At 57.3% G+C, this 22,539-nt stretch overlaps 1 protein-coding gene across 2 annotated transcripts in view; it reads right to left on the reverse strand.

The window, feature by feature from the left end:
- Positions 1-1,738: 1,738 nt before the first annotated feature.
- The window catches only part of LOC147359751 (maestro heat-like repeat family member 5), a 60,298-nt gene continuing 39,497 nt past the window's right edge, over positions 1,739-22,539 (reverse strand). For both annotated transcript variants that reach the window (XM_086337561.1, XM_086337560.1), the window contains exons 20-30: positions 14,302-14,458; positions 12,907-13,088; positions 6,949-7,089; positions 6,396-6,510; positions 5,581-5,724; positions 4,460-4,636; positions 3,467-3,622; positions 2,799-2,921; positions 2,598-2,700; positions 2,204-2,278; positions 1,739-1,970 (exon numbers count right to left, since the gene is read on the reverse strand). In XM_086337561.1, the coding sequence (XP_086193687.1) occupies positions 1,873-1,970; positions 2,204-2,278; positions 2,598-2,700; positions 2,799-2,921; positions 3,467-3,622; positions 4,460-4,636; positions 5,581-5,724; positions 6,396-6,510; positions 6,949-7,089; positions 12,907-13,088; positions 14,302-14,458 (1,471 nt within the window). In that variant the 3' untranslated portion in view covers positions 1,739-1,872. The remainder of the gene's footprint in view (positions 1,971-2,203; positions 2,279-2,597; positions 2,701-2,798; positions 2,922-3,466; positions 3,623-4,459; positions 4,637-5,580; positions 5,725-6,395; positions 6,511-6,948; positions 7,090-12,906; positions 13,089-14,301; positions 14,459-22,539) is intronic.

A 22,539-nucleotide genomic window follows, 5' to 3' on the forward strand; every position in this document is an offset into this window, starting at 1 on the left:
TCTCGCAGAGCTGGGGGCCAGCCCCTCCCTGGGGCAGGTTGGCCGCACCTTCCCGGGTGGGATGGTGGCCCACCCACCAGGTCTCAGGCCCTGTCTCCCGCCCCTGGCTTGCTGTGGCCAGCCTGGCAGTCAACTGTTGCTGCTGGTTATTGGGGCACCTCTTGTGTGCCCGGGTCTAGAGCCTTCCACCCTGCTGGTAAGGCCTGTGCTCCCTCAACTTCAGGCTTCACCTGTCTCAGTTCCCCCTGGGGGTTTATCCAGTCACCATTGGCTGCAGAAGCCTCTGGGGCCCGGGCCTACCCAGCTCCAGGCTTTTACTAAGACCAGACTTCCCAGGGGCAGGATGAACTGGGGTGGGGCAGGGGGACGTGCAGGAGGCCCCACTGCCCACTGCCCACTGTGGGGAACCAGGAAGGCCTCCCTTTTAGGGGAGATGGCACCCCCCCCCAAGCTGGGCTCAGGGGACCCTCTTCCCACCCAGGGGTTGTAGCAGAAGTGGGGTGGAGGGCATCCACAGGGGCCTGTGGACAAAATGGAGAGCTGTGAAAAGCCAAACCCACCCAGAGCCCCTCCTCAAGTGGTGCCATTCAGAGACTCGCAGACGGGCGGGCAGGGGCCCAGCTCTGCCCAGGGTCTTTTACTCCTCTCCCCGGTCATACTGAACAACACCAGTGAGTCTGCAGTTGCTGTATTTTTTTCAACCCACCATCCAAGTTGTGGGGCCTCCTGGGTGCAACCCCAGGCCTGTCCCGAGGGGCTCACAGTCCATGGGGGATGGTGGGACAGCCTGACGAGGGGTGGGGGGCCTTGTTTGGCAGGCCCTCGAGGGCCAGGTTACGTGGCAGTCCCAAGGCAGGGGATGTGGGGAGAGCTCTCTGGGTAGAAGCTCTGCCTGGGCCACGTCGGGAGGGCCTGGGAGGGCGCGTGGGGGGAAAGGCAGGGGGTAGGCCGGGCGGGGCTGGACCTCCTGCTGGAGAGCGGCCAGCTGGGGGAGACCCTAGGGAGGACTCTAGCAGGGAGGCGCTCTCAGGCGAGGGAAGGGCCCACCCCCACCATTGCACAAGTGGAAAAACCAAGGCTGGGAGGGGAAAGACCCGCTGAAGCTCAGGTGGGTCTTCAGGGGCTCCCTCGGAGTCTGGGGACCTCTTTTGGACTCAACCTTCCAAGGGGTCTTGGAGGAAGGTTTTACTACCCATTTTACAGATGGGACAGCTGAGGCTCAGAGTGTTGAGATCCTCACCTCAGTCATTCAGGGTGAGCCAAGCCCACCTGGAAGATCTGACTGAGCCAGGCCGGTTCTGCTGCCAACCCCAGGTGCCAGCCCTGACGGGGCTCAGGAGGCTAGAGACGGGGGTGGAGGGTGACTTCGAGTCCCCTGGGCAGAGGGAGACCAGCCAAGGGACCTCTTCCCCACCATCAGCCTCCCAGTGACCACGGAGCTCTAAGCCGGAGACAGACTGAAGCCTGCGGGGGCGCCATGGTGGGTAACTCCACTCAGCCGTGAGCCCCGAGGGCCATGGATGCCTTGGGAGTGCCCACTCAGCACCCAGGACATCGGCGGGCCGTGGTTTGGGCTCCAGTCACCGGGAAGCCACCTGGTGGCCACAAGTGGGAGTCCCTGCCCAGACTTCACAGTTTGTCTCTGGGGGACACACCATCTGTGCCCACCCCCTGGCCTGCCAGTGTCTCCGGGGGGCCCATGGGATGGTGGGCAGGGAGCGCAGAGGTGTGACGCTTCTTTGTTGAATCTAGATCTTTCTTTCAAATGGAAAAATGTCATGTAGCCAAGCTCTATGCAGACAGGGCAGGGCTGCGCGGTGTGGTGGGCACGGGGGAGGGGGACGGGGGGGCGGGGCGGATGACAGCTGGAGGTCACCGCGGTCTGGCTGCCATCTTCTGAAGGAAGGAGGCCTGCCTGCTGGCGAAGTCTCGGACGCTGGGTTCAGGGCTCTTTTTGAGATCCTCAAAAGCTCCAGGAAAGGAGGGACGAATCAGAGGTACCCTCCACGCCCCGTCTGCCCACAGCCCTGGTGGAGTAGCACCCTCCTTCCCACATGGGGTGGGGGCAGTTGGGCACCCAGACCCCACCTCCTCGGCCTTCCAGGCCTGGGCACTCCCTTTCCCTACCCTGCCCGCTGTGTTTGGGGGCCCGTGCTCCCTGCTGACATGGATAGGGGTAGATGGAGTAAGGATGATCCCTTACTGCAGAACAGCAGCTTTGTGTCCACGTCACTGACCATCTGGGACACGGCCCGGGGGTGGTAGCAGATGGTATAACCTGTGTGACAGACAAGGAGCATGCTGGCTAGTGGGAGGGGGCTGCTGAACCTCTCCCCTCTTCCCTCTCTCCCTCTCCCCCTCCCTGGCATAGGGAAGGAGTTCTCCTGTGTGAGGGACCGCTGGAAAGACAGGGCCAGAACACAGAAGGGCCCGGCCCAAAGAACTGAACCCCTGAGACCCCCTCACTTGCCCCTCTCCTCGCTTGCCAGCGGAACCCACGTTCCAGCTGCAGTGGAGGAACGGGTGAGGGTGAGGGTCAGGGTGCTCAGGCAGGGCCGGCCTGGGGGTCCCTGAGCCCGGCCCCCCGCCCTGCTCACCTATGAAGAGTGCCGCCCAGGTCTTGATGTGGTCATGGCGGCTGTGCAGGTAGCTGAGGGCCTGCGCCAAGTGGATGCCAAACTCCTCCTGGCTGTGGCTCATCTGGGGAGCACGTCTCTGTCACTCACTGGGGCCAGAGCTGGCCGGCCCCAGGGACCTGGCGGCCAGCCTCCCGTCCCCTCCCCGCTGCGGGCCCTCACCAGGCAGTTCCAGAGGAAGTGGCGGGCGCTGAGGCCCTTCTCCCAGGCCAGCGCGCAGAAGAGGGTGTGCTGCGGCCGCCACCGGAGCAGCACGGAGCAGCGGTAGAAGGCGAACTTGGCCTGCTGCGGGACAGCAGGGAGGGCCGGGCGTGGGCGGTGGCTCTGAGGAAGCTGCAGTGGGCGCGGCCCTCCTGGGCTCCCCGGCTCCTTCCCGCTGCCTTCAGGCTGCACCCTGAGCCCACCCGCCTCCCTGGCCAGCACCACGGCCCCGCTGGACTGAAGGCAGTGTTCAGTCCCTATCCGCTTAGAAACTGGCTGCTTGTTTATCCCCCCAGTGGCCGGGAGCTGCAGGAAGGCTGAGCAATTCTTAATGGCCTGGTGCGGGGCACTGGCTGGCACACGCAGGGCTCAGCCCATATTTCAAGTTCAATGAACCACCTGCACCCGAGGACATGCCTGGCGCTGGAGACACAGCAGTGAGCAGGACAGACGGTGTCCTGACCACAGATGCACAGCCACACATGGGCACGTGTGTGCACACAGGGAGGAGCAGGAACCCAGGGAGGGGCTGGCCCCGCGGCCCAGGGGGTGTCCCTGGCTCTCAGCAGCACCCTGCCCGCCGTGGGGCCCCAGCCCCGCCAAGGCGAAGGCCGGGCGCAGGCACTGACCGTGACGACGGCGGGGCAGGGGTCCTTCAGGTGCAGGAGCAGGGGCACCATGCTCTGGTGCACCTGGGCTCGCAGCCCGCCCAGCCGCTGGCCTGCCACCGACGCCACCAGGTCCCCGAACAGGGCCATGGCCGCTGCCCGGACCCCGTCCCGCTCCTGCAAGACAGAGGTTTGGAGCCCAGCCAGACCCTCCTTGGGACCCTCCACTCAGGCGGGACGTGGGGCCCAGTACCCTCAGCAGGACTCCTTCATTGGGGCTCCAGACTCCAGGAACAGACCTCAGCCTCCCCCCTCAGACAGGCTCTGGGGCAGGACTCGGCCTCCCCCCTCAGACAAGACTCTGGGCAGGACTCGGCCTCCCCCCTCAGACAGGGCTCTGGGCAGGACTTGGCCTCCCCCCTCAGACAGGGCTCAGGGCAGGACTCGGCCTCCCCCCTCAGACAGGGCTCAGGGCAGGGCTGCACCTCCCCCTCATACAGAGCTCTTGGAAGGACTCAGCCTCCCCCCCTCAGACAGGGCTCTGGGCAGGGCTGCGCCTCCCCCCTCACACACCTCTCGGGGCAGGGCTGTGCTTCCCACCTCCACCAGCCCCTGGGGAGGGTCACAGCCATCCTCAGGGACCTACACTCATTCCTCTCTCATGCCTGTGGTTGCATCCTGACAACCCAGGTGTCACGGATGCTGACTTGGGAGGGCAGGCTTATCCCTCTGACTTGCCCTGAAGGAGAATCTGTTATCCACAGGGGCTCATGAGTCAGGAGGGTAGGGACGCGTGGGGCTGAGATGAAGGTTGGCGTTCAGCTGAAGGTGCAGGGCGAGTGCCAGCGGCAGCCCCTGGCCAGCCCACCTGTGCCACACACGCCACACACCCAGGGAGCTGCCCTGCCCCTCCACCTCCCTGCCCCAGTGGGACAGCGGCCTTCAAGGAAGGGAGCCGGGGAAGGTGCTGGAGGGCCACGAGATGGGGTGCCCGCCCCTCCCGGGCGCACTCACATCATCGAAGAAGGAGCGGGTGTTGATGGCAATGCTGAGGCCCTGGGCCTCCGTGCTGTGTGCGCCCAGACGGTGCAGCACGTCCGACACGGTGCCCATGACGCGCACCAGCACCTGCCCGCTGCTCTGGAAGAAGCCGTTGAGGAAGGGCGGCAGCTGTCCGCGGAGCAGGCTTCCCTGCGGGGGCGGGTGCCGGTGGGCCGTGCGAGCCGGGGCTGGCTCCCTCTGCGGCCCCTTTCCAGACCCCCATCCATGCCTGGGCACCCACACTGTACCCACCCCACTCCATCTCGCCCTGGCTCTGCCGTCCGGGGACACGTGCTCCTAGCCCTGGTCTGTCCCCCGGGAGTTGTGGACAGACGGGACAGGGTTCCTCTCTCTGAGACCCTGCGGTCCTCCTGGGGTCAGGGGAGCACTAACCCATGTCAGTCGGCTGCCAGGGCCTTCCTGTCTGTCCCCTTTCTGGCCAGAGGGCCCCCTGCCAAGTCCTGGAGACCAACTTTCCCTTCCTCCGCCCTACCCTGCCTTTGCCCCTATTCCTGGCTTCCCCAGGAGTCAGAGGGGTCTTGGGGGCTAGACAAGACAAATTTGGTTGGGTGGGTACCACTGAAGTCACTGGCATCTCACGTCGCAGGGAGGTGGGTGCACCAGTGGTGACCCCAGACCTTCTAAGTGGCAATGACCATTTCCCAGCTTTACATTACTTTAAAAAGGAAAAGCTAAGTTCCTTTTCCACAAGTTCTTTCTGCTCCTCTTGGATGCAGTGTGAACTGTTTGGATGAACTGTCAGGAAGTGACATGTCAGCAAATGAACAGTTTCTACCATCAAAGACCTTATCAGGGACTCCTTGTGCAAGCTAGGCTGGTTTTGCAACTTTCAAACAAGTTTTCGGCAGCTTCATTGGCTTCCTAAACTCTGTCTGGTTCTACAATATTAGATCTGTTTTCAGCCAGTGAGTCACTTAACAGCACAAACCCTCTCTGAGCACCACCTGGGTGCTGGGATGCAGGTCCGACCACCGACTGGACCAGCAGGGCAGGTTTCTAACGGCAACGACACAAAAGCCCTGTGCACCCAGCCGCTCTCCGGGGCGTCTATCACCGCTCCCGCACCCGCTTACCTTCTCCGGGTGGAAAAGAATGTTCCCTAGGCCCTGTAGGCTCAGCACGCGGATCTCGGGGCTGGGGTCCCTGAGGCTTCGCACCAGCACGGACAGGGCAACCTCTTTGGGGAGCACCTCCAGCAGGGTGGGGCTGTAGAGGAACTGGGAGCCCCCGGGCAGGCGGATCAGGCTTGGCAGCCTCTTGTAGGGGGCCTGTGTCTGTGGGATCCGGGCTCTAGGACCAGGGCTGGGGCTCGGGGAGGGTGGCTGACCTGCCCCTCTCTGGGTATCTTGGTTAATGAGTGTTTGAAACCCAGTGCCAAGCTGCTTCAATCCTTCAGTGCATAACTGGGGAAACGGGCCCAGAGGGGGAAAGGGCCTTGTCTGAGGTCACACAGCGAAGCTGGGAACAACATACTCAATGCAGCCTGGCTCATAGGGCACCTGGAGACCCAGCCCCATGGAGGGAGAGCCAGATTCACTACAGGGGTGGTGTGTGGAGTCACACCAGGCTCTGTCCATTGTGGAAATGACAAAGGCCCTCACCTGTCTGGCCATGGCCCAGCTCTCAGCCCCAGGGCCTGGTATACCCAGTGCCTGTCTGGCTCCAGCCATTGCCCTCTCAGCTTCACCGTTCCAGGGGTGAGACCCCAAGACATCAGGGCTGGGGAGGAGAGAGACGGTCCCCCAGGATGCAGGTGGAGAGGGGCCTAAACCAGGAGCCCCCGACCATGGGCCCCGAGGAGCTGGGAGTGGGAAGGCGGGGTGTGAGGAATCTGTTGGTCAAGGGAGGTCCTAGTGGGTTCAGCTGGAGACAGGGTGCAGGCCCCCACCTCCGTGAAGATGATGATGGCCGTCTTCCGCTGCCGCTCCTCCCGGCTATGCAGGTTGGGCAGCAGCTGGAAGGTCAGCGCCTTGATCTGTCTGCACTGGTTCTGCACCATGGCCCTGGGCGCAGGGTGAAGGCGGGCAGGCTCGTGGGCACAGCCCCTGGCCACCCTCCTGCCACCACCCACCCAGGGGCCCGGTGGCCAGAAGCGTTGCTGAGCGGAGTGGGCACGCCTCTGTCTGACCTTCTCCTGCTCCTTCTGCACCCACTGGCGTGGGCCAAGCATGGGATGGACAGAGGAGTGGACCTGGCCCTGGTCCCCTAGGAGCCTCCGGCCAAGACGGGGGCTAGGCGTCGGGCAAGAGGTCTGCATTCTAGGCTCCCAGGGTGTGCCAGTGAGCCGCGCCATCCGTACCCTGGCACCCTGTGTGCACACGTGTGAGTCCTTGGGGCTGTGCTCATGGCAGGTCCTGGGGGTCGCTGCAGTCCGTAGCCCAGCCTCCTGGGCAGGGCTGACCCAGGACGGGCCCCTTCCCCTGGCCCCACCCCGCCCCTACCTGGCGAGGAGGCCCACGCCCTGTGGGTAGGTGTGGATGGTGGCAAAGAGGTCCCAGGCGCCCTGCAGCTCCATGTAGGCGAAGTCCTGCCAGTGCCTGGTGGTGGACAGCAGGCTTTTCAGCGCCTCCAGTGACGTGCTGCTGGGGAGCAGAGGGGTCACTGGGCAGCCTCAGCCCCGGGGAGAGTGCCCACCTGCCCTGGGTGGAAAGGTCCCTCCTGGCTTCCGTCCCTGCTCCGGGCCTGGCAGCACCAAGCCTCCCTGGGGCAGCTTGCTCCTGCCCTCCTTCAGCAGAAATGTTGGGGTGTAGGATCGGCAGGGGCTGTCCTGGGATAGGGGTGGTTCCAGGGGGAAGCTCCAGATAGGCTAGGCGCATGGTCAGTGGGAGATGCCTGCAGCTGGCTTTTCAGGGCTGAGGCTGAGAGGACAGGGCTTGAGAGAGAAGTAGAGATACCAGGGGACCAGTGATTCCCCAAGTTGCAGGGTGGAGGGGGTCTGACTGAGCCTTGACAGACTGTGCTATTTGGATGTGGGACTGAGAATGCAGGGGGAGTGGACGGGGTGGGAGGGCAGCTGGGGGTGTGGCATTACGGGAGCCCAGAGAGTGCTGGGACCCTGAAGATGCGGGAAACCGGGTTCCGCTGGCGGCGTGTTTGTGTGGGCTCAAGACAGTGTGCCAGACTGCAGCAGGGTGAGACCGCCTGTGGGTCAGGGACTGTGCTGCCCGGGGGCCCTGTCCTGCTCACACAGCCCGGCCAGGGCCCGCAGAAGCAGAGCCCAGCCAGGCTCCGGGCTCCACGCCTGCGCAGTGCTGTCGAGCCACAGGCCCAGGGCTGCCCCAGGCCCCGCAGGGCCGAGGGCCCAGGAATAGCTCTCTGGTCTGTCTCCCCGCCCAGCCACCCCGTGCCTGGTGGCTCCCCCTGGACCTGTGAGCGGCCCCCGGAGCGAGGCTGTCAGCTCTGACCAGGGGCCAGCCACTCTGATCAGATTTGCAAAACCTGATGTGAAGGGATGAAATGCCACTCCGTGAGTCCCCGGTGGTGCCCGCACAAATGTCAGCGGGCCTGTCCTCTCGCCCCAAGCCGTGCCACCGAGAAGTGGCTGAGTTTTCGGGGTCACTGGTCTCAGCCGGAGTGACGACGGCTTTGGGGGAAGGGGGCTCCGGGTGGAGTGGCATTTTGTCTGCTCTGTGAGGACTCTTGGAATCTTCTGGTCCCGGGGCACCGTGGGGTCACTGTGCCCCACAGCCGCACCAGGGCATCCTTGGGGCTCCCTTGCTGATTCTCGGGGTGAATGACCTCCCTTGTGGGGACCCCTGGCCTTGCACCAGGACCTGTGTCACCTGAAACCCACGCAGCCCCGTGACCAGCAGACGGCAGAGCCCCTGGGGTCCAAGGCCAGCCGCGCAGGACTCCCCTCCCTTCCTGCTTCGCCCTGGGAGGCCAGGGGCAGAGGGCCCTGAAGATGAGGCGGGGCCTGGAGGGCAAGGTGCGGAGGTGGGGAGCCTGCGGGGTCCGCCCGGAGCTGGGGCTTCCTGTGCGTCAGCACCCTGGGACGCGTCCCCAGGCTGATGAGGGACTGGGGCGGGACTCTTCCTCTCCAGCTGGAGCCCCGCCGCCGGACGCGAGCCTCCGGAGGCAGTGTGGGGTCTCCTCACGCTTCCACGTCTCTCCAGTGCCTACCAGGTCTTGTCACTCCCTCGGCATGGAGCCCCCATGGCTCCCCCCGCTTCAGGGTCCCCTCCTTCCTGTCTCTCCACTTTGGGGTCCCCCTGCCTGGAAGGCTGTCCACCCTTCCTTCCCCACACAGTGACCTCTAACCATCTTTCAGATCTGTGCTCAGAGCCCGTCCTCAGAGACCCACAGGTAGGGGCACCCCTGTGTCTTCCCCTGCGAGGCTCTGCCTCACCTCGTGGCCCTCTCCAGGCATCGTCACTGGGCCGTCACCGGACCCTGTCTGCATTTCCATGGGGCTGAGCTCCTGAGCACATGGATGCCTCCCTGCTGACAGCACGCTCAGGGGCACAGCACACACCGTCTGTATTCATTAGTAAGAGTGGGGCCCCCAGTACACTTAGCAAGTTTCGACCGAATGATCCACGGTCTGTTAATCCTTTCTTCTTTTCGACCTCAGAGCGGGAGGGCGGCCAAGGCTGAGGGCAGGAAAGGAGGCGGGTCCGAGCAGGACTGTGGGGACTCCAGGCTGGGGCATAGCACCTCCCCATCCATCCCTCCCTGCTCAGGGATCCCAGCTCACTCCCTGTGATGTCACAACTCACCGCGAGTCTGAGGAGTCAGGGGGCCCCCAGGGCCCGAGACCACAGCACCCCAACTGGACAAATCCAAGAGAAGACAGGTGGGCTGGGGTCCTGACTTCCAACCCTCAACTGAGGCCCAGAGTGTCGGCCGCTCACCCAGGGTCGCCCTAGCATAGAGGCTGCCCAGTCCTCTGTTGCTCCTGACCCTCCCAACACCTAGGGAGGGACCAGCCCCTCCCACAGAAGAAGAAACCAAGGCTGTGAGACGAGCGACCAGCCCGGAGCGCTCACAGCAGGGTTAGGAGGCGATCTTGGATCTCAGATCCAGGTGGCACACAGCATGTTATTATTCATTGCTGATTTGTTACTTGTCAACTGCCAAAACCTAGGGCTGCGAATACAGTTTTAAATAAGAGAGCTTTAAATTAAACTTAAAGCTTTAAGTTGAAAAGAAGACTAATCAGGAAGTAAGAAACAAAAGGAAGCACCTTGTGTCACAGTGAGAGATTACTCAACAGTAACTTCATATACTCTCAAGAGAGTCTCTTGGACTACAAGGAGATCAAACCAGTCCATCCTAAAGGAATTCAGTCCTGAATATTCATTGGAAGGACTGATGCTGAAGCTGAAGCTCCAATACTTTGGCCACCTGATGCGAAGAATTGACTCATTGAAAAAGACCCTGATGCTGGGAAAGATTGAAGGCTGGAGAAGGGCCTGACGAGGATGAGATGGTTGGATGGCATCACTGACTTGATGGACATGAGTTTGAGCAAGCTCTGGGAGTTGGTGAAGGACAGGGAAGCCTGGCCTGCTGCAGTCCATGGAGTCGCAAAGGGTCGGACACGTCTGAGCGACTGAACTGAACTGAACTTTATTTACAAGCTTCCTGGCAGCCAGGGCAAAAAGGGAAATATGTTGGCTTATACCTCTAAGTGGTTGATGGGCATGTCTTTGGAATGAGGAGAAATGAGATGCTCCATTAGAGTTAAAGAGACTCAGCCCATAATGGATGAAACAAGAGGAATGAGAAGTCCTTCGTAGGGTGGGATGGACATCGACTTGAGAAGGAGCTGGCTGAGAACTGACCAAAGCAGGAAATGTCTCTACAAGAAAGGGGTTCTGCTCATCAGAGATGCACAGGAAGGGGAGGGTCCCACAGTCAGGGCTGGAATGGGTGCTTGTGTCCTGGCAGGAAGTGGAACCAAACCCTCACTTGTTGGTCCCAGGGGCCAGCCCAGCTCAGCAGGATGCCAGGAACCTCAGAGGCCCAGGACTAGCCTGACTCTGCCTTGAGTCTTGCATGGCTGTCAGAGGTACGGCTGCAACCCCTCCCCACAGTGCTCTCGGGGGCAACCACAGGCCAGTGGGCCTCTCAACAGCTGCGCCCAGATTCCTCCTTGGCACCCAGCTCCCTCGATCCTCTGCATCCTCCAGGCGTCAGACTTGGGACTGCAGTGCTCCGCTTACACTCTGAGGCCTCTCCCGCCCTCTGAGGCCTGGGAGCGGCTGCAGACCTCCTCAATGTCCTTGACGGCTGGCCAGCATCGCTGCTGACTGGCCTGCCCCACTCCCGGGTCCCTGGGGATGGTACCAGTACTGTAGCTGTCCTCTGGGGAAGGGGGCCCAGGTCCCATCCTAGCTCCAGGGAGGGTGTGGACCCAGACCTGCTTAGTAGGAGTCCTACCTGCCCCTGTGGCCAAGGCGATTGGTTCAGGGGTGAGTGTGTGAGCTAAGCTGGGCCCATCAAAGCTGAGGGACTGAGACCAGAGTGCCGGTCTGTTCTGTGGTTGCTGGACCCCCACCCTTCTCTTCAGAAGAATCAGCCCAGAGAGAAGCCAAGACCCGAGAGATGGAAGGGGAGGGCTGATGCTGCTGGAGCATGTTGGTACAGCTGGCTCTGAGCAGAAGGCCCCTGACTCCCCAGTGAGATGACAGACACCCTTGCTCTCCAGGGGAGAGCCCTACATGAGACAGACAGACGTCCCTGCTCCCCAGAGCCTCCATCATACGGGGCACAGATGACAGCTGTAGATGGGAGAACATAACAGTGAGGAGCAGGACTGCTGTTGTACGGAGGTGGTTGGGAGCCACAGGAGGTGAGGCCGTCGGGAAGAACGTCCCAGGAAGAGGGCACAGCAAGTGCAAAGGCCCTGAGGCAGGAGCGTGGGCTCCGAGGAACGGTAGGAAGACGCTGAGGCTGGAGCAGAAGGTTCATGTAGAGGATGACGATGTGTGGCAGGAAATGAGGTTCTGGAGGTGATGGGGAGCCAGATGCAGGGCCACTGGACTGCTGGAAGGATTCAGCCCTTCTTGGAGTTAAAAGAAGGGGAAGAGGAAGGGAGGGTTCCAAGCACAGGTGAGGCCTGATCTGACCTGGGGTGGAGGGCAGCAAGGAGGGGGCAGGGGAGGAACAGGTGGAGGCTGGCCCCATGGGGGCAGGGGAGGGAAGCTGATGGATGGAGGCGGTTCATCAGAGCTTTCTCCTAACCCTCCTATTTCGGGGAGGAGAACGTTTTATTAGCTTATTAGGGAAGATTCATGCATTTTGTATGGTTGATTTGAATAAAAAAGAACTTTATGCACATTCGAATTCAGAAGCAATATGAGAGAAGTGACATTTTTTTTTTCAGTGATGTGCCTTGGGGAGAGCTGTTCAAACTGACAAATTGTGTGAAGCACATCGTAATACAAACAAATGAAAAGAGTCAGCCCCAGCGGTTTTTAAAGACTCGCTTAATGGATTTCTCAAGATGCACCCTCGTGCAGGGGAAGGCCAGGCGGCCAGCCAGTGCCACCACCCGAGTGAGGCGTGGGGCATGGACCCTCCCGCACAAGTCCTGTCCACATGGTCAAGGTGCGGGCGTGGGGGAGGCTGACAACTGTCCACGACCTCAGAGCCAGAAGGTGTCAGGGTCGAGCACCCTGTGCAACAGCATCTGGTGGGCATCTGCCTGCAGGGCCAAGTGGTCGCTGGGCAGACACCCCTGCCATTCTATGGGCTCTAGGTCGGCAGCACACAGACACTCTGTGTGGCTTGGGGAAGCCTCTGGCTCGCTCCGAGCCTGTTTCCTCATCCGTCAAAGGGGAAGGCAATATTCGTCTCAGAATCCCCGCAGGGACCACATGTGGGTAAGATCCGGTGCACTGTGCCGGCCCTGGGAGTCCCTGTGGGCCAGCTGCCACCGGGCATCCTGGCTGCCAGGCACCCACAGTCCAAGGAAGTGGGACACCCACCTGCCCTCCACGCTGACTGCTGGAGGCAGCCGTGTTTGGAATCACATCTGTTGGGGATCCAACTGTGTCCCCAGAAACCATCCAAGTCCTGACACCGGGTACCCAGGAACATAACCTCATTTGGGTCTTTGCAAATGGAATCAAGTTACGATGAGGTCAGGGTGGCCCTAGTTCACCAGGACTGACGTCCTCATAAGAAGAGAGCAATCGAGACAAGAGACACACGGTGAAGCTGGAGGCAGAAACTGGAGGAGGCCATCTACAAGCCGGGAGCACCCAGGAGGCGGGAAGGAGCCTCCCCTGCAGGTTTCGGAGGAGTGCGGCTCTGCCAACCTTGGATCTGGAGCGCCAGCCTCTGGCACCGCGCGAGAATACCCGCCTGCGGCTCTAAGCTGCCTGGCGGTGGAGCTCTGTCCTTCAGCCCTGGGAAGCCCGCGCACCGCCTCTCTGGGGCCCGGGCCTTACCTCTGGGGGCCGAACAGGGCGGTCTCCTGGGCCTCCTTGCCGGGCTGGGGCTCCTCGGGCAGGTTCAGCTCCAGGAGGTAGTGCGTCTGGGAGAGGAGGGCCAGGAGCAGCTCGGGAAAGGCCTCCTGCACAGCCTGCTTGAACTCGCGGGCGAACTGCAGCTCGTGCAGCGTGTTCATGGCCTGTGGGGGTGGCAGGGGACGCTGAGGGGCCGGGCTTCCCACAAAACCCACTGCCGACCTCACCTCCCTGTGCCTGCCTGCTGTCTCCGGGACCACAGCCAAGTCCCCGTGTGAGACGTACCTCTGGGGGTCGCGGCCTGCTCTCTGGACCCTGCATGCTCCCCGCCCGCCCCCTCCCATTGCCGGCCCTGCAGGTGGGTCCTCCAGCCCACCATCCCCGTCTGCTCTGCCCTCCACCCTTAGTCACTGCCTCGTGCCTGGCCCCTCCGCCCTGTGGGCTGTGCTCCCTGCAATGCCCCCAACACAGAGCCTGGCACATGCCCGTGAATGAATGCTGGGTGGGGGACACACGGTCCTGGAAGGGGGAGCTACCAGACATCAGCCCCAGGGCCTCCCACACCTGGAGAGGGGCCTTGGGTCCAGAATATTCTCAAGGTGGGGGGGATGACAAGAGGAGGGCGGGACCCAGGAAGGCCGCCCTGCTGACCCCATGCTGAGTCTGGTCTCCAACAGGGAGGTTCCGGGTCTGGGGGTGTTGAGGAGCCAGGCTGATGGAGGGCTGGCATGGAGACAGGGTGGGCTTCCCCGAGCACCGAGTGTGGCTGTCACACCCCTCGGCTGGGGGCAGCAGCTTGCCTAGGAGGCTCTGCCCACTGCTCAGGGGGCTAGGGGGTACAAGTGGGTTCTCAGCCCTGGATCAAACAGGGCTGGGGCACAGCTGCAGCCCTGTCAGAGTCCAGCCCAGGTGAGGCATGTTAGGAAACAAGCCTCCTGCTCCGGGGGCTGTGCAAGCAGGGTCTAGGCTTGTGGGGAAAGCTAGGGGGTGGGGTGGGGAGTGGGTGTGGACTTCTACAGGAGGGTGGGAGCCACTGGAGGCAGCCTACAAGATTCCTCCAGAACCCTATTATGGGGGCAGATTCACGAATCTCTCCATGCCCTTCCTCACTGCCTACACCTGGCGGGAGGGGTCCAGGGCCCTCGGTCGGGAAGTGGGGAGCTGGGCCTGGACCCAGGGTCAGCTCCCGGCTGGGGCCACCTCGGAGGCCCCCTTGTCCAGGCCAGGCTGGGCAGGCCAGGGCTTTCACAGCCTGAGTATGGGGCTCCCCCTCCCTGGGGCCTGGCATACGTGGTGGGTGCCTCACACCCATGTGTGACTGAACACACTCGAGAAGGCAGCTGGGATGGCACCTGGGGTGGTGGGGCAGAGACTCACGGCCAGGGAGCGCAGGTAGGCCTTCTTGGGCTGGGGGCTGCTGCCGCTGGTCCTAGTGGGCAGGGGCCGCTTCTGCAGCCAGCCCAGCAGCACGGCCAGCACCAGGTGGCTCACGGGTTGCTCGGCACCCAGGGCCCTCCACAATCGGAAAGCGTGGCTGCAGGCAAAGGGTGGTGTGAGGGCGGCACTGAGACTCCAGCCTGCCCAGCCTAGGTCACAGCAGCAGCCACCGTGCTCAGGGCTCAGGTGCCTGCAGTGGGGTGCCTGGGAGGAAGCCAGGCTGGTCCTGAGCTGAACCCTGGCAGGATGGGTGGGTGAGATGGGGGAGGGGCGTGAGGGCTGGGGCCTGGACAGCGGTGTGTGCGGCCCGGGGGCTGCACAGAGGTGGGGCTGGCTGCCCTGGCCCGTGGTCCCCGGTCTTCCCTCTTTCAGGCCCCTCTCATCCCAGTGGCAGACTCTGTCACCCTCCATGGCGCCTAAGTACAGTCAGGATAAGTCTAGCTGATACCCAAAGCTATCACTCTCTGACCCCTGCCCTCTGACCTCCAGCACCTGCCTGCCTTCCCTCCTCTCCTGCCTCTGGGCCTCCTCACAGGGCCTGTTCCCGCGCAGCCTTTAGGGCTTGCCATACAGTGGACGTTTCCTTCTAGGCCTGGGTTTGCTGGGGGCCACCAGCTCCCTGGGGCCTGACCTGGGCCAACTTAGGGGCCATCACTGGTGTGTGTAGGGCTTTGCAGAGTCCTTGTGCCCATTTTGCATGTGAGGAAACTGAGGACTAGAGATAAGGTGTGCCCTGATCAGGGCCCTGCCTCATAACCGGGAGCTGGTATTGGAGGTCAGGTGTGTCTAGTCCCATGGCCTTTCTGCCTGGTCTTGGGGTGTGGCCATCAGGGAAGGAGTGTAAGTGGAGATGAGGCCTGAGGTCAGCCCTTCAATCCCCGAGCTAAGAAGTCAGGGGACAGGCGGGAGCAGCCAGGAGGCTGAGCAGTAGCAGCCGGGGAGGTGTAGGGAGGGTCAGGCAAGTGTGGGCCTGGAAGCCACGTTAAGGAAGCGTTCCCAGCCCAGAAATAAGCCCACACAGACGTGCTCAACTAATTTACGACAAAGGAACTAAGAACATACAGCAGGGAAAGACAGTCTTTTCAACGAATGGTGTTGGGAAAACTGGGCAGCTTCATGCAAAATAATAAAATCGGACCTCTATCTTACCCCAAATACAAAAATTAACTCTAAATGATTGAAGACTTGCATGTAAGACCTGAAACTGTGTAACGCCTAGGAGAAAACATAGGCGGTAAGCTTTTGACGTCAGTCTTGGCAATCAGTTTTTGGATCTGACACCAAAAGCAGAGGGAACAAAAGCAAGAATCAACAAGCGACGGCATCAAACTGAAACGCTTCTGCCCGACAATGGAAACCATCAGCAAGATGAAAGGCGACATAGTAAACAGGAGGAAATATTTGCCAGTCATACTTATGAAAATGGGTTTTAATATCCAAAACATATGAAACACACACACAACTCAATTTCAAAAATAAACAAAAGCTCCCCACGCCGTCCAATTAAAAAATGGGCAGAGGATTTGAACAGACACTTCTCCAAAGAAGGTATACGGATGGCCAACAGGTCCATGAAAAGATGCTCTGCGTCTCTCATCATCAAGGACACGGGAATCAAAACCACAGTGAGCTGTCAGCTCACACCTGTTATCAAGGCGGCGGGGAATAATGAGTGCTGGCCAGGATGTGGAGGAAATAGAACCCTCACACTCTATTGGTGGAAATGTAAATTGGTGCAGCTATTATGGAAAACAGTATGAAGATTCATCAAAGCGCTAAAAATCGGACCACCACATGGCCTCACTTATGCGAATTTATATGAAGAATATGAAAACACTAATTTGAAAAGATATGTGAGCCCCCATGTTCATAGCAGCATTATTTATAATTGCCAAGACATGGAGAAGAAATAATTGCCCATCAACAGACACACGCAGGCTGTTGTTGTTCAGATGCTAAGTCATGTCCAAGTCTTTTGCAACCCCTTGGACTGTAGCCTGCCAAACTCCTCTGCCATGGGATTACCCAGGCAATAATACCGGAGAGCGTTGCTATTTCCTTCTCCAGGGGATCTTCCCTGACCAGGGATTGAACCCACGTCTCCTGCATCAACAGGCAGATTCTTTTCCACTGAGCTACCTGGGAAGCCCTATATGTGTGTATGTGTATGTGTGTGCATAAAATGAAATATCATTCAGCCATAAGAAAGAAGGAAATCTTGCCATTTGAGATAACGCGTATCAGCCTTGAGGGTATTATGTTCAGTGAAATAAATCAGAGACAGGAAGACCAATACCACATGATCTTGCTTATACATGGAATCTAAATGAAACCAAAATCCAACCCAAAGAAACAAAACCCAAGCTCCTCTCTACAGAGAACAGGTTGGGGGCTGCTAGAGGTGAGGAGTCGGAGGTACGCGAAATGGGGAAGTAAACCACAGGGACGTAATACAGTGCAGGGCGACTGCAACGGTCAGCATTGTCCTGCGTATTTCCAGCTTCTGCCACGTTACAAGTTCTCGTCACAAGGACAGAGATCTGTAACTAGGAATGATGACGACTAGACTTACTGTGGGGATCGTTTCACACTCCCGCCCCCAACAAAAAAGAAATGAGAAAGAGCTCCTAGGGGGTGAGAGTGGTTGACATGAACACATAGAAGAACCTGAAAGCTTATCAGAAAGTGACAGAAGCTAACCTAAAAAGGCTACACAGGATGATTCCAGCTCTATGACATCCTGGGAAAGGCAAAACCATGGAGACTGTCAAAAGATCAGAGGTTGCCAGGGGTTTAGAGGAGGGAGGGATGAACAGACAGCGCAGGGGGCGGGGGCCACGAAGCTATTCTGTTTGATACTATGATAGTCAATACCTGTCATTGCGCATTTGTCCCATAGAATGTACATCCCCAAGAGCGGGCTGTAATGTAAACTATAGACCTGTTAATAATAATATAGCAATATTGGTTTATCAAGTGTAATAAGCCTACCACACTGAGGCAAGATGTTACCAAGAAAAGAGCCTGGCAGGAGAGGGAAGTAGATGGGAACTTTGCAACTTCTGCTGAATTTTTCTGTAAATCTAAAACAGCTCCAAAAAAAAGTCTATTTAAAAAAAAAAAAAGTGGAAAGAGACATACAATACAATCCTAAAGAAAGAAGAACTGATGTTACTAGATTTAGGTTAGATAGAGAATCTAGACCTAAAAATCTACATTAATATAAGGCCAGTGAAAAAAGTCTTCAAAGACTATATGCATCGTGATGCTCTTTATATAAATTATAGAAACTGCAAATAAAATGTTTTAGGAATGTGTTTGGATGAAACACAGTATATAAAATGAAAGAAGAAGAATGGAGACCCTTGGGTGGGTGAGCAGGGGATGGAGCCAGTGCGGGCGGGCAGCCTGGTCCTCAGGCGCAGCTCGTAACCAGGGCCCCGGCTTCTGTCCCGACGAGGGCCTCCCAGGTGTGCATCTGATTGCCGAGAAGAATCCCTGTTCTACCTAAAGAACTAAATTAAAGAAAGCCGGCCACACCCAGAGCCAGGGTGGGTGAGCCAGGGTGACAAAGCAAGGGTTACTCCCGGTCCAGCTCCGAGGGCCGGTCCAATAAAACGGTCGCCCTAGGGTGGGCGAGGAAAAAGAGAACGAGGAAGCTTGGCGATGATTCTGAAGTTTACGGAGAAAGGCAAAGGGCCACGAATGGCCAGGACAGCCTCGCAGGAGGAGGAGGAGGAGGGGGCGGGGGAGGAGGAGGAAGGAGAGGCTTTCTGGCTCAGGGAGGTGAATCGTTCTAAAGTTGTAGGAATGAGAACGTTGGGTGCTGGCCTGGCCCAGGCAGCAGTGCCGGGCAGAGAGCCTGAGGGCAGGGCCCTGCACATGGCCCTCAGCTGGGCGGTCGGCGGGATGAATGAGAAAGGCAAAGCCCAGGGCTTTTTTTTTGCCTGGCCATGTGACATGTGGGATGGTAGTTCCTCGAAGACAGATTGAGGGCCCCCTGAATTGGGAGAGCAGTCTTAACCACTGCACCACCAGGGAAGTTCCCACACTCTAGAACTTTTATAAGGTAACGTCTGAGAATAAATGATGGACCTGGGAACTCCTCTTCATGAAAGGACCTAGTGAGGGAGAGACAGGAAAACTGCAAAGTGGAGAAGATATGTAATATAATAATCAACAGAGCCCTTGTACCCAGATTACGTAAAGAATTCCTAGAAATTGATAAGAAAAAGAGGGACAACCCAACAGAAAAATCTGTAGGATACTTGAACAGGCATCCCAAAGAAGATGCCCCAATGGCCAAAAATTGCATGAAAAGATGTACAATCTCATTATTTAATCAGAAAACTGAAAATTAACATGGAAATATGATTAATACCACTCACCAGACTGACTAAAAGTTTGATGGTTGGCTAAAAGATTGATGTTAAGTGTCAGTGAAGACGTGGAGTAACAGGAACTACATACATAAAAATACTGTGGGTGTGAGAGGTGGTTTAAACATGTTGGGAGTATCTTGCATCGTGAGATAGCATATTGAAAAGCAGAGACATTACTTTGCCAACAAAGGTCTGTCTAGTCAAGGCTACGGTTTTTCCAGTGGTCATGTATGGATGTGAGAGTTGGACTGTGAAGAAAGCTGAGCGCCGAAGAATTGATGCTTTTGAACTGTGGTGTTGGAGAAGACTCTTGAGAGTCCCTTGGACTGCAAGGAGATCCAACCAGTCCATTCTGAAGGAGATCAGCCCTGGGTGTTCTTTGGAAGGGATGATGCTAAAGCTGAAACTCCAGTACTTTGGCCACCTCATGAGAAGAGCTGACTCATTGGAAAAGACTCTGATACTGGGAGGGATTGGGGTCAGGAGGAAAAGGGGATGACAGAGGATGAGATGGCTGGATGGCATCACTGACTTGATGGACATGAGTTTGAGTGAACTCCAGGAGATGGTGATGGACAGGGAGGCCTGGTGTGCTGTGATTCATGGGGTCGCAAAGAGTTGGACACAACTGAGCAACTGAACTGAACTGAACTGAGGTGAGTAACATGACTGCACAGGGAAATTGAGTGTGGGTGTGTCTTAGGACACACGTATTTGCAGCTTCACAGCAGTGTTAAGCACAGACCCAAACTCACACGTCCATCCACACTACAGGGGTAACTGGTGTTTACCAAGATGGGACAAGACACAGCAACTCAAAGTGAATGAACTCCAACTGTGTGTAACATAACGGGATGAATCTTAAACACACAATGTTGAGGGGAAAAAAAAACAGACAACAAAAGACTACTGGAAGGGCATGAATCACACACTTCTGTTGGCACTTGTAGGACACACCACCGTTACTTCATGTGCTCCTAAGAAAGGGAAGCTATCCAAGACGGGAGTCTAATAGGGACCCCATCACAAAGGCGGGACCCCATGGGCTGTGTGTACACGGTGAGCGGGGTAAAACAAGAGAAGATAAAGAGCCTGTCCTGCAGGAAGAAATAGCGAGAAGACCCGGTGCTTGCTCAGCCTGTGAAGGGAAGAAGGAGGGTGCGCCTGAGAATCTGAACCACGAAACCTACACAGGGCTCTGAACTCACACCACCAGTGTGGCCCCCCCAAAAACCCTCCAGCAGGGACTTTAAAATTTGCACTGGTCTCCGGCTGAGAGTCCCCCCAGGTGACTGAGAACCCCCCACCCCCGTCAGCCCAGGTGAAGGTGCCGTCAGTATAAAATGTGCTTCCACGGCATAGATGTTGACGTGTGAAAAATGTGCTTCTTAGCACTGAGGAAACAAGATATAAATTCCAGTATGGGTAAAACTGATCTATAGACCTGAGCAGCTGAGAGAAGTGGCTGCCGGGGTCCCCTCGCCTCTCAAAATGTCCTTGAGAAACCATACAGCGAGAAGAAAAGTGAAGCTACTCCACACCACGGTGTGCCGTGAGGGGCGCTGCGAGCAGGAGAGAGCTATGCCAGCCCCGCCCGCAGTGCCTCATTCTCTCACCCACCCCTGCTCCTCCACAAAGCTCTGCGGCAGATAAAGGCAGGGTGAGAGAAACCCTGGAGAGGAGAGGAGACGGGAGCTGCTCACAGGGCTCGGAGCCGATCTAAATCATCTTCAGGAAGACGAGGTCCATCTTAAGTCTGAGACTATGAAACAACAAAAAGAAGGAGAATAAGTAAACCAAAGCATGGATCCCAGGAAAGGGACCGAAAAGGATGCTCATCTGAAGGGCAGCCTCCGAGACACGCAGCTTTGGGGAGGAAAGAAAGGGCAGAAAAGAAAGACGTACCCTTTGAAACCGGTTAGTGAAAGGTAAAGGTGTGAAATAGGAAAAATTCACAGACCTGCACGAGAAAAAGAGCACCCCCGAAAGTGGAGGACACACAACCCTCCCACCTACCACCAAAACTAAAAATCTGCTAAGTTATCTGGTCTTTGTTATGCTGACAGAAGAGGGTGCCATTGAACTTGAAATCCTACAAAACACTCCAATAGTGTTTTATATTGGAGAGGGCAATGGCACCCCACTCCAGTACTCTTGCCTGGAGAATCCCATGGACGGAGGAGCCTGGTGGGCTGCAGTCCATGGGGTCGCTAGAGTTGGACACGACTGAGCGACTTCACTTTCACTTTTCACTTTCATGCATTGGAGAAGGAAATGGCAACCCACTCCAGTGTTCTTGCCTGGAGAATCCCAGGGACGGGGGAGCCTGGTGGGCTGCCGTCTATGGGGTCGCACAGAGTTGGACACGACTAAAGCGACTTAGCAGCAGCAGCAGCAGTGTTGTATACAAACAGGAGAAAAATTAACAGATTCACAGAGTTATTGCAACCCTTCCCTGGAAAACAGAAAACACAGATCCAATAAGAAAATTCCTCCCCTGATAATCATGATGCAGAAAAAAAGTGTAAGACAACACCTCTCCTGCAGGTCGATATACTCAAGCAAGCATTTAAAGACATGAAAAACCACCTTGAATTATAAATTCAAAAAGGACCAAGAAACACCCTCTAATAAGAAAGGAAAAAAAGAGTTGACTGAACTCAGAAGTGAATAAAAATTATAAGGTGCTCAAGAGAGATACAACTCGAGTGAAAATTTAGAAAGGAACATTGAGGAAGAGTAGAGAGACCACCAAGACAATAAAGATGAATTTAAGAGAAGCTCTAATGGTCACAGAAAAAGAAGCGGAAATGGAAGACAGGCAAGGAAAGAACAGCATGTGAATCTCTGGAGTCTCTGAAAAAGGAAAAAAACAATGGGACGGAACCAATATTTAAAATTATAACCAAGAGAGAAGTGGGCGAGGGAGACTAAGAGGCAGAAACTTTCAGCTACAAAATAAGTCATGGGGATGGAATGTACAGGGTGGGGGATACAGTCAGTGATAAGGTAATGGCTTTGCAGGCTGACAGCATTTTGAAAAGTACAGAAGCACAGAATCAGCATGCTGTGCATCAGGAACTGGCGCAGTGTGGCAGGTCAGGGAGAAGGCACTGGCACCCACTCCAGCACTCTCGCCTGGAAAACCCCATGGGTGGAGGAGCCTGGTGGGCTGCAGTCCATGGGGTCGCTAAGAGTCAGACACGACTGAGCGACTTCACTTTCACTTTTCACTGTCATGCACTGGAGAAGGAAATGGCAACCCACTCCAGTGTTCTTGCCTGGAGAATCCCAGGGACGGGGGAGCCTGGTGGGCTGCCGTCTATGGGGTCGCACAGAGTCGAACACGACTGAAGCGCCTTAGCAGCAGCAGTATACTTCAAAACAAACAAACTCACAGAAAGAGAGACCAGAGGTGAGGGGTGGGGATGGGGGAATCAGATGAAGGTGGTCAAAAGGACTTCCAGTTATAAAGAAGACGAGGGGCGCCACGTACAGCATGATTAATGAACACCGCTGCGTGTTATACGTGGAAGTTACAAAGAAAGGAAAGCTAAGAGTTCTCATCACAAGGAAAAATACTTTTTTTTCTTTTGTATCTATATGAGATGATGAATGTTCACTAAATTACTGTGGTAATCATTTCATGATATATGTAAGTCAAATCATTATCCTGTACACCTTAAACTTAACCAGTGCTGTATGTCCAATTATGTCTCAATAAACCAGAAGAGAAAAATTACAACCTAGAGAACTTTCTAGAAACGTAGAGACTTAAATCTACATATTCAAAAGA

This window comes from Bos grunniens, chromosome 14 (assembly GCF_055505025.1).
Source record: "Bos grunniens cultivar Pamir isolate PY7600 chromosome 14, Bosgru_T2T1.0, whole genome shotgun sequence".
Lineage (NCBI taxonomy): Eukaryota > Metazoa > Chordata > Mammalia > Artiodactyla > Bovidae > Bos > Bos grunniens.